Here is an 11,336-nt window from a genome sequence, read left to right as displayed (position 1 = left end):
CATGTTCAACTCTGTTCTTATACCAGTCTGCACCGTGTTCAACTCTGCTCTTATACCAGTCTGCACGGTGTTCAACTCTGCTCTTATACCAGTCTGCACAGTGTTCAACTCTGTTCATATACCAGTCTGCACCGTGTTCAACTCTGCTCTTATACCAGTCTGCACCGTGTTCAACTCTGCTCTTATACCAGTCTGCACCGTGTTCAACTCTGCTCTTATACCAGTCTGCACCATGTTCAACTCTGCTCTTATACCAGTCTGCACCGTGTTCAACTCTGCTCTTATACCAGTCTGCACCGTGTTCAACTCTGCTCTTATACCAGTCTGCACCGTGTTCAACTCTGTTCTTATACCAGTCTGCACCGTGTTCAACTCTGCTCTCTTATAATGTTACGTCAGCACTGTTGAAGTCTGCTCTTATACACTCCAGACTGCAGTGTTGAACTCTGCTCTCATACAGAGGAACTGTCATGGTTGCCCTTTTCCCTGTAATGTCTCCTCTGCCAGAGTAACGTCATGTCCTCCTGCCAATCAGCCTCTCCTTGCCAGGAATGTCGCGCCCCGGTGTCTCTGCATAGTACAGGCTTATCACTCTGGTCAGACTCTCCAGCCCAGTAGCCCTCGGACAGAAGAACAGCTCAGAGTCAGCATGGCGTTGCCCACTTCCAGCACGCTAGTGTGCTGCAATCTATCACAGTTAATGTTCTGCTATCATGTGTAGATAGGTATGACGGAGGCAACGTATTTTAGCAATAAAATAAAGTTATGGGGGAAAATTTTTAGTTGTAACACTTTTAAACTGTAAATCTTAAAAGATTCCATTGGTGATGAAGGACATTAAACAGTCCATCAACATGAGGGGGCTACCTACCGCCTCCTCGCCTCCCCGTTCCCCTCAACACAAACACTGGGGTCTGGCCAGTCAAGGGGAACCCTGTTTAAAATTCTGTTCTGGTCTGAGGAGACACAGATGAGGCCTGCAACTTTTCGGGGAATTGGTAGTCCGATGTACAGGACCCCAGGGTTTCTTCTAAAAGCATGGGAAATGCCTTGTATGACAAAGACAGTGGCTTACAGATCAACTGAAGTTTCACTGGTAAAACAAATTCTGGCTGACTTTTTGGTGGAAGGGTATAACATGTCCCTCTAATCAACGCTGGCTGTCAGGCCAGTGGGGAGACCCCATCTCCAGCTGGGTGACCAGACCTCTACAACCAGACCCCATCTCCAGCTGGGTGACCAGACCTCTACAACCAGACCCCATCTCCAGCTGGGTGACCAGACCTCTACAACCAGACCCCATCTCCAGCTGGGTGACCAGACCTCTACAACCAGACACACTCAGACCCTCTCAGCTCTGGTACTTCTCAGAGGGCTGGCACTACTCAGTTCTGGTACTTCTCAGTTCTGGTACTTCTCAGAGGGCCGGGTTACAGGGGGGTACGAGCGTCTGTGCCACTCTCCTGACGGACGTGGGTAAACGGCAGCAGGCTGAAACTACAGTGAAGCTGAACAACAAGTTCTCAACGGGCGGCTGTAGCTCAGGAGGTAGAGCAGCTCGTCCAATGATCGTAGGGTCGGTGGTTCGAATCCCAGCTCCTCCTCCTGTCCACATGTCGAAATGCCCTTTAGCAAGACACTAAACCGCAAATTCCTCCCAATGAGCAGGCTAGCACCTTGCATTGGTGTGTGAAGGTGTGTGATAAGAGTCCATTGTAAAATGCTGTCCGTTAAGCTAGAAAGGTGCTATAAGTGCAGTTTACCTTTTACCATTCTCATGACTTGAGTTTGTCCTGGACACACATCAGACACAAACTACTGTAGGCCTGGTATGAACTGAGGACAGAGCAGTGTAACAATAGAAAATAAAGACATTGATGCAAATGCAAAATGGACAGGTGGTAACGTGGATACAGAAAAATATTATAAATAGTTATGTCGAAATGAGTCTACACCTGGAGGAAGGAACGAACCAACGGCCTACATGCAAGCAGGATCAGGGTAGAAACATACAGGTCCTGTTCTGAAATTAGTTGTTCTGTATATTCTTGCCGTAAGAGAATAGTATTAAGTGAAAATTAGCTCCTCTTGGCGATGCAGGCCTATATTTGGATTTTTAAAATGAGCAAGAAACTTTTACACAAATCAATCAATGCAACATGTAGACTATTTGATCAGAGAGCAAGTTGTGCTTGCAAATGGACATGGTCAATTAAAATCAAACTACTTTTTTTTTTTAGAAATGTATTTATTTCATTGCAAGTGTTTTATTTTAAAGTGCTTTATTTAAAGGAAATGTACACAAACGTGGGGGAATGAGGGAATGAAGAAAAGAGTGTAAGAATCTGCATACAAACAGAACCAGGCATTGCTGGTAGAACCAGGCATCGCTGGTGGAATCAGGCATAAATGGTACCAGGCATCGCTAGTAGAACCAGGCATCTGGTAGTGCTGTTGAGCATCCAACCCTTGAGGGCTGTCACACGCCTGCTCCTCACCCTTGAGGGCTGTCACACGCCTGCTCCTCACCCTTGAGGGCTGTCACACGCCTGCTCCTCACCCTTCAGGGCTGTCACATGCCTGCTCCTCACCCTTGAGGGCTGTCACATGCCTGCTCCTCACCCTTCAGGGCTGTCACATGCCTGCTCCTCACCCTTGAGGGCTGTCACATGCCTGCTCCTCACCCTTGAGGGCTGTCACACGCCTGCTCCTCACCCTTCAGGGCTGTCACATGCCTGCTCCTCACCCTTCAGGGCTGTCACATGCCTGCTCCTCACCCTTCAGGGCTGTCACATGCCTGCTCCTCACCCTTCAGGGCTGTCACACGCCTGCTCCTCACCCTTGAGGGCTGTCACACGCCTGCTCCTCACCCTTCAGGGCTGTCACACGCCTGCTCCTCATACTGCAGCTCTTAACCAAAAAAAAAAAACATATCAAAAAGATATGTCACTAATTTACTTACAGACAGCACTTGCTGTCACTTTAACTGATCTTAAAAAAAGAAAAACTTTTGCTTCAGACAAGCCGCCTCTTCAGGATGGGAGTGCCATTAATCCAGTCGCAGATCTATGCAAACAGAGGGAGAGAGAGAGAGAGAGAGAATGAGATGGTGGGAGTCTTTTTGAACAGGGGCCCTGAGATGGTGGGCACACAGACTAGCCTACTACGTTTGTTCTGCATGCAAGGACGACCCCTAGCTGCCGGCTGAAATCCCATTCCCAGACACCACAGCAGGGCCGGAGGATCCTCACTCTATGTTGCTGCGGAGGCGGTGGACCGTGCGCTCGTCCAGGTAGCGGCAGAACAGGGTGAGCAGGTTGGGGGGCAGCAGCAGTGGCTCCACCAGGGGGCTCTGGGACAGCTGCCTGGCCACCAGGAACACCGTGTCCGTCCTGGGGACACAACGACATCAACGGTCAACTTACACAGTTTTGTGAAAAGAGCTATAAAAAATGCATTATTTATGATCCTCCTGAATATAGTAGTAGTAGTAGCAGGCAGGCCATTTGAGGTGAGAGGCTACTGGAGCCTGGAGGCGTGCGGTCATACCAGATCTCGAAGTCTCCGATGCTTGGCTCCAGAGGAGCGCCGGACGAGAGCAGCCGCTCCCCCTGGGACAGCAGCGAGTAGAGCAGCGACAGGCCGAACTGAGGGGGGGGGGGACAGACAGAGGGGGTGAGAGAAGACTACCTACCGCAGAGGCAGTAGAGACGAGTAGAAACACATGCCTTGTTCCGACAGACTAGCGAGAGGCACTCGCTGTCCTTGGAGTCCGGTGGGGAGGTGGTCAGGCGTTGGAGGATGGCGATGAGTTGGCTGAAGGTCAGGCCTCTGCTCACGGTCTGGAGAGACGGGTACAGGACCGGGAGAGCCTGCAAGGAGGTGTGGACACACACATGGTTCAGTCTGGCAGCTGATCATCAGGACCCGGCTGCACCGGATAGAAACGGTTTAGAACACCATCACAGAGTTTAGATCCACATGGAATGTTTGTAATGCCTTAACATTCCGTTTAGACCCATGTAGAAATGTGTCAAATGTGGGTGTGAGATTTCTGCAAGCTAATGCCGGGCTCACACTACAGGATATTTAAAATCCTAACCAATTTCGAAATTGGGTTACATCACGCACATAAGGAGAATCTTAAGATATTCTTCTTGCGCATCTCAAACAAGCACACAGCAAGATTTGAAAAATAATGGCTCATCACACACTACAGGATCTTATCGTGCCCGAGGGAGCAACGAACCACTGGTCTCGCCGTCTCACTTGTAAAGTCGGGACGTAATAATCTTAAATATCAAACATGTTTGATATTATCGGGGCCGCCCTGATGGGTCTGCGAGCCAATTGGGAGGTATAAGATTGGATCTGTAAACCCCTCACATTACAAGATCATCTGGGCCGATCATCGGCCCCGACCAACGTTCCAGACCAGATTTCTCCTCCAATTGTCGGTAGGGGTGAATCGGCCCAAAATTCCTGTAGTCGTGAGCCCGGCATAACAGGCTCTGTTGCTAGTAGAACGGATGATGATTTAAAGGAGAATTCAAGTCTATTATTTTGTAGCCTCAACACGTCTTGTTTACAATAAGCCTAAACCAAATCAGAATTTCATAATTTTTAGAAATAAGTTCAATAAACTGAATGTGGTGCGAAACTGAGCTATCCGGGGGAGGCGAACGAGTCGGAATTCAGCAGAACAGCGGTAGCCATCATCTCCTCTTGAGCAAACGTTTGTCACTCAGAACATTTGTCAGACCTAAGTGTCTAGCTATATTTGCTACTGAATTAAAACACAGACAATGCCAAAATATTGTGCAATTTGTGGAATCTAGGATTTACCTGAACCGGCGGGAGTGAGTTTCCATCGGTTGCCGGAACACCGCAAAAAGTCCAAAGAACTCAGGTAAATTAAATATCTGTGCATCGGTTGTCATCTTGTGTGCGATTGCATATTTTTCGTTTTGTTGAACCAACTTTATAGAGTAGGCTAGAGCTAGAGGGTTAGCATGGTGCACCAGAGTCCCTGTCCTCCTTTTGTTGTTATAGTCCTCGTTATTTTGCTTCCCGAGGATTTGTCGACGCGTTTTGGCGCTATAAATCCCTGAAGTGCAGACTTCGTGAACATGCTTTGTTTACATGGAGCAACTATAGTCAAGGAAACCACATTTTTCTTTATTGTTTTGTGGGTGTCCAGTTGTTGAGCCTTAGGTTGTTCTAGGGTGAAATTCTGCTTTAAGTCTCCCCCAGCCGGCAAAAGTACCAACTCTTGAGCTGAAAATCACATCTGAGTGGTCTGCAGTCGCCTCATCCATGTCATCCATCAACAGATTGTTCTCCCATTGAGAAAGCACTAGAACTGACATATTAGAAAACCCCAAAGGGACCGGCGTGACCATACCTCGTCTGAGTCCCGGCTCATCAGGACAGGCAGGTGGGACGTTATCACTCGCAGGACGTTCAGCGCGGCATTCTGGGACAGGAAGGGGAGGAGCCGAGCCAGGAGACGCTTCCCCTTGGTGACTAGGAGACAGGACAGGAGCTCCTCCCCCTGATCCCTACACACAGACAGACATGGTGAGCAACTGATGCATAACAAACAACGGGTCAAATTAGAGTTGAACCAAAAAGCCCATTTCGAGCCAATTTGCTGTGGCTCTGGGAGCAGCAGATCTCCAGGCCTCCATCTTGGTGAGATGGGCAGAGCAGAGCAGGACTCACAGAGCGTCGGGGAGCAGCTGGGTGTAGATGTGCTGAACCTTGCTCTGGGTACTCTCCAGCAACCTCCTCTCCTCCGGCTGGCTGAACGCGCTGGCCTTGACCCGCTCCACCTCCTCCACCTCCAGCACCATCACAAACAGCTACACACATGTATCAGGACGCCATTTTAACCACCATCTCAAAACTCCACAGGAGGACTTACAGTACAGCCCCAAAGTCATACATTTTCTATTTTCATGAGGATATCCAGTCTCTGTCGGCTGTTGTCCTTGTGCTCCTCGCTGGGACTGTGGGCTTGGACCGCGTTGATGGAGCGTCGAGGGGCGAAGCACGTCGACACGGCAACCTGTCCCAGGCAGCCCTCGATGTGCACCACTGGAAGAGCAACACCACAGGGTTGACAGCACCACAACACCGGTAAACACACTGAAATATCCCTCTCAACAGACATCCCTCACACCCAGCACACAGTCAATGGGAGATGAGCAGGAACCTGGTTTGTAGAGGCCTGCTTTAGTTATGTAGGGCGTGGTGAGCTTGGGAGGCTTCCTCTTGCTCCTCAGGCCCAGCTTCTCCTCTGCCAGCTTGGCTTCCATTCTCCTGTAATACTCCTGAGAGAAACCACCACCTCCATCAGGACCAATCACAACCTTAACCACAGTAGGGGTCTGGAGGAACACTATTTTAGAGTTAGATTTTAGAGCAGCACGGGTACATGAATATCTGCTGAAGTTCAGGTTGTCCTATTGCTTCACATAACCATCTGGGAACTCTCCATTGGAAATTGTTTGGAAAAGGCCAGGCACTTACAAAAATACTTGGCAGGTGATAAGATGAGCCATATGAAAAAAATCTGAAAAGGTCCCATCAGCGCTAACCTCAACCGCTCTGCACTGTCAAACCCGCCCAGCGCAGCCGTTTGTATTTCAAATTCCTCAGAAGCAACGCTGATTGGCGAAATCATTTTTTGATCTGGCTCAAAATTCTCTATCGAGAGAATCCAGACTAATTTACAAGTAACAGTGTGAGCTTGGGACATCAGGATGGTTTAACAAGGCTAAGATTGTCCCACCTGGTAGTAGTAATACCTGGTAGTAGTAAAGTAGTAATACCTGGTAGTAGTAATACCTGGTAGTAGTAAAGTAGTAATACCTGGTAGTAGTAAAGTAGTAATACCTGGTAGTAGTGATACCTGGTAGTAGTAAAGTAGTAATACCTGGTAGTAGTAATACCTGGTAGTAGTAAAGTAGTAATACCTGGTAGTAGTAATACCTGGTAGTAGTAGTAATACCTGGTAGTAGTAAAGTAGTAATACCTGGTAGTAGTAATACCTGGTAGTAGTAAAGTAGTAATACCTTGTAGTAGTAATACCTGGTAGTAGTAAAGTAGTAATACCTGGTAGTAGTAAAGTAGTAATACCTGGTAGTAGTAATACCTGGTAGTAGTAAAGTAGTAATACCTGGTAGTAGTAATACCTGGTAGTAGTAATACCTGGTAGTAGTAATACCTGGTAGTAGTAATACCTGGTAGTAGTAATCATCCAGGTGGGGATTCTCACTCTGCAGCTGGATCATCTGCAGTCGGATGATCCAGTCCCTCTCCTTGTCCGTCATCAGATCACAGTAGGGGTCCCAGCTGTCTGGCTTCCTGAGGGAGGGGCACATGAACGCCACTAGTGATCTCTGACATTCAAATGGGCAGCCAGGCCTGGTGTTGTCATGCGGGCTGTGCTGATCATGTCAGATGCAGGGAGAGCAGTAGCCAGGGTTCAGCCTGTACACAGCGATAGTAGCAGAGACGCTGATTAAGAGGTTCTGCAGGAACTCACTTGTGTGTATAAATGAGCAGGTTGACAGAAGCAGGACCAACCTTTGTGATCGGGGCTGTCTCTGACTCAGCAGGCGGATGTGTTGAGGGTGCAGCCGGGTCAGAGCACTGGGAAACCTGAGAGATGAGGAGAGAGAGAGAGAGAGAGAGATAAGGAGAGAGAGAGAGAGATAAGGAGAGAGAGAGAGAGAGATAAGGAGAGAGATAAGGAGAGAGAGAGAGAGAGAGATAAGGAGAGAGAGAGAGAGAGAGATAAGGAGAGAGAGAGATAAGGAGAGAGAGAGAGATAAGGAGAGAGAGAGATAAGGAGAGAGAGAGAGAGATAAGGAGAGAGAGAGAGAGATAAGGAGAGAGAGAGAGAGATAAGGAGAGAGAGAGAGAGATAAGGAGAGAGAGAGAGAGAGAGAAGAGGGGAGAGAGAGAGAGAGAGAGAGAGTCACTGGGGTCAATGAGGGGGAGCTGAATCAAGGAGCTGCTCAGGGCAGTGTGACACAGGCTAGAGAACAGACCTAGAGCAGTCTGGAGAAGAGAGCTAGAGCAGTCTGGAGAAGAGAGCTAGAGCAGTCTGGAGAAGAGAGCTAGGGCAGTCTGGAGAAGAGAGCTAGGGCAGTCTGGAGAAGAGAGCTAGAGCAGTCTGGAGAAGAGAGCTAGAGCAGTCTGGAGAAGAGAGCTAGAGCAGTCTGGAGAAGAGAGCTAGAGCAGTCTGGAGAAGAGAGCTAGAGCAGTCTGGAGAAGAGACCTAGGGCAGTCTGGAGAAGAGCGCTAGAGCAGTCTGGAGAAGAGAGCTAGAGCAGTCTGGAGAAGAGAGCTAGAGCAGTCTGGAGAAGAGACCTAGGGCAGTCTGGAGAAGAGAGCTAGGGCAGTCTGGAGAAGAGACCTAGGGCAGTCTGGAGAAGAGAGCTAGAGCAGTCTGGAGAAGAGAGCTAGAGCAGTCTAGAAGAGACCTAGAGCTAGACCTAGAACAGAACTAGAGCAGTCTGCAGAACACTCTGGTGCAGTAGGCTGCAGAGCCAGAAGGGAGAGTCCAGATAGGTGAGGTTGCAGAGCCAGAAGGGAGAGTCCAGATAGGGGAGGCTGCAGAGCCAGAAGGGAGAGTCCAGATAGGTGAGGTTGCAGAGCCAGAAGGGAGAGTCCAGATAGGTGAGGTTGCAGGGACCTGAATCGCTGCAGGGGATTGGACGAGGGGCTGTAGCAGGAGGAGGACAGGGAGTTGCCGCTGAAGCCAAGCTGCGTCATCTTGGGGGTGAAGGGCAGAGGGCTGGAGGGGCAGGGGCGGCTGGAGGGCGAGGGAAAGCCCCCCGTCTGGATCGACACAACACACGACAATCACTAACCCATCCTTCGGGTGGGACAGGAAGTCATTGTTAACTGGATGAGCAGGAAACAGGAACCTGGTTGTAATGCTGCTGGGGGGTGAAGGGTCGCTGGGAGATCACTGGCGAGCCGAGCATCATGGGATACATCTGCAAAGCAAGACCAAGACCACTCTCAAACTGAAGCAGCGGCATCTTCAAGGTCCAGATGTGCACATACTGAATATGTCCTGTACTGTTTAGAACTCCCGGGATAGCAGGAACACACGCACGTCCATCCCAGCTCTGCCCGTCCATCCCAGCTCCGCCTCCCTCCACACAAGCCATCACAGGCACTTACCTGAGAGGGACATCTTTGCCCAAACAGCCTGTTTGAGTACGGCCCTCTCACGCACCCTCGTCTGTACCGGGCGCTAGAGTAGGGGTAGGGTGGGTTCAGGTAGCTAGGGACCGTCGAAACACCGCCAGCCGGACCCTCCATCACACACACAATGGCATTGTCCTGCGGGGGGGGGGAGACACCCATCACGATGTCAGGCATATCTGAAACTCACCATGATCCTCAATAAGTAGGCCTAGGGAGGGATACCTTTTGATTAAGCTGATATTGTACAGGTGGACATTGAGCAAGTCGGTCATGTCAGATCTAACCCTTTAGTATTGATCTAACCTGTAGTATTGATCTAACCTGTAGTATTGATCCAGAAGTGCGTCTGATCTTCCTGTAGGATGGGAGACTCCACTGCTGGGGTTAAAGGGAGGAGGTATCAGTATGAGTAGGGAGGAGTTATCAGTATGAGTAGGGAGGAGTTATCAGTATGAGTAGGGCGGAGTTATCAATATGAGTATGACGAGCTTTATCATAACGTGCTGTGTGTTAAAACTGACACTCACGTCTGGATCCATGTAAGCCCAGTAGGAGGCGGTCCCACAGTCTACGATGGCGCTGTCCAGGCTCTGAGGGAACAGGTATGACATCACACCATCACCTCCCTGCTCTGCTTTAACAACTGAATGAATGGTCAGTGATTGTACACAATGGGGCTCTATGGGCACTGGGCACATGCCCACAGACATCCACTACATGGTTAGCTGTGACTTAGTCTGGGAGCCAGACTCTACGGAGGAGAGAGTCTGGACTTCAGCCACTTAGAATTTGTAAAAGGAAGTTCTTTAAAAAACTCATCACGGTCCGGACTGTCCACTACTCTACGGAATTTTGACGGGATATCCGCCCGTTTTTTACTACTTCACTACTTGCATCAACAAAATGTCAGCGCCTGAATACCAGACGTAGTAGACAATCCGGACCGTTAGTCGACTTGTCTGGCCCGCGAGACTAGCTGAGAAACTAGCTGAGAGACTAGCTGAGAGACTAGCTGAGAGACTAGCTGAGAGACTAGCTGAGAGACTAGCTGAGAGACTAGCTGAGAGACTAGCTGTGACATGAGTAATGAGCACCAATATCTCAAGGGTGCAAAGTCTGTCAGTTTGGACCGTGGTATATGATCGTGAATAATCTTCTAACAGGGCTTATGAGGCTAAATACCAAACTAGTGGTTTGATGACTGAATGAGGCTGAATGAGGCAGGTTGAGGCTGAATGAGGCCCGTTGAGCCGCTCACCTTGATGCTCGGCCTCCCCTCCACTGTGCTCATCACCGCTGGGTCTTCAAACATCTGGGTCCTGCTGAGTCCCCCCCTCTGCCCCCTGCCTCGCGCCCAGAGGCCGGGGGGGGCCTGGGGCCGGGAGGGAGGGGGCTGGGGCCGCGGCTGGCCCCGGGGGCTGGGAAGAGGAGGGGGGGACCGAGGAGGGGGGTACCTGGGAGGGGGGGACCTGGGAGGGGGGGACCTGGGAGGGAGGGGGGCCTGGACAGGCAGGGCTTGTGGAGCTGGATCTCGGGGCTCCTCAAACTGGAGGAGAGGGTCGGTTGGGTCGCCTCCGGTGTCCGACACATCCAGGTCTGGAAGGCCAGAATGTGAATTTAAATAAGTACTTTGTACTCAAATTTGAGGGCAAAGAGTTTCTTGGCCTAAAAGGCTTGCTGTTGGCCATGCATGCATACCCATTCCAAATGTCTCCTCATTGTAAAGATCTATATCTTCATCGTCCTCCGCCATCTCCTGCAGTAATCCACACTCTTCCATGTCGGCCGCCTCTTCTCCATCGCTCCACTGACCTCCGGTGTCCGGCCAGGGAGCCGGAGAGATCGCGCTGTCGGTCTCCTGCACAACGAGGGACTGTTGAGAAACGCCCCCCTCCACAGACACAGACATGCCCTGGCCAGGTGTTCCTTACAATTAGGATCTATTTTCACTGAAAGCAATTTAGCGTTTGGAAACATATGACAGACATGTACTCGGTATTTGGCAATGCAATTTGTAGCCTATTTTTTTTCCGAAGTTGCTTCAACACGTGTAGTTGTCGTTAAATAAATGAGAAAACCAGAGTAAAACATAACTCATAACCTTT

General features: G+C 50.0%; 1 protein-coding gene across 1 annotated transcript; it reads right to left on the bottom strand.

Moving 5' to 3' along the window:
* Window positions 1-3,247: 3,247 nt before the first annotated feature.
* patl2 (PAT1 homolog 2) lies at window positions 3,248-11,011 on the bottom strand (the record flags this gene model as incomplete). The annotated part of the gene is made up of 14 exons (XM_084456592.1): window positions 3,248-3,392; window positions 3,550-3,647; window positions 3,729-3,872; window positions 5,405-5,548; window positions 5,730-5,864; window positions 5,948-6,099; window positions 6,218-6,335; window positions 7,248-7,371; window positions 7,594-7,668; window positions 8,708-8,853; window positions 8,943-9,014; window positions 9,759-9,821; window positions 10,490-10,827; window positions 10,930-11,011. 14 exons carry the CDS (start codon window positions 11,009-11,011, stop codon window positions 3,248-3,250), a joined length of 1,836 nt encoding a protein of 611 aa, XP_084312718.1.
* Window positions 11,012-11,336: the final 325 nt, after the last annotated feature.

The sequence above is a fragment of the Borostomias antarcticus genome, assembly GCF_949987555.1.
Source record: "Borostomias antarcticus genome assembly, chromosome: 22".
Taxonomy (NCBI): domain Eukaryota; kingdom Metazoa; phylum Chordata; class Actinopteri; order Stomiiformes; family Stomiidae; genus Borostomias; species Borostomias antarcticus.
This window is presented reverse-complemented; position numbering and strand designations above follow the sequence as displayed.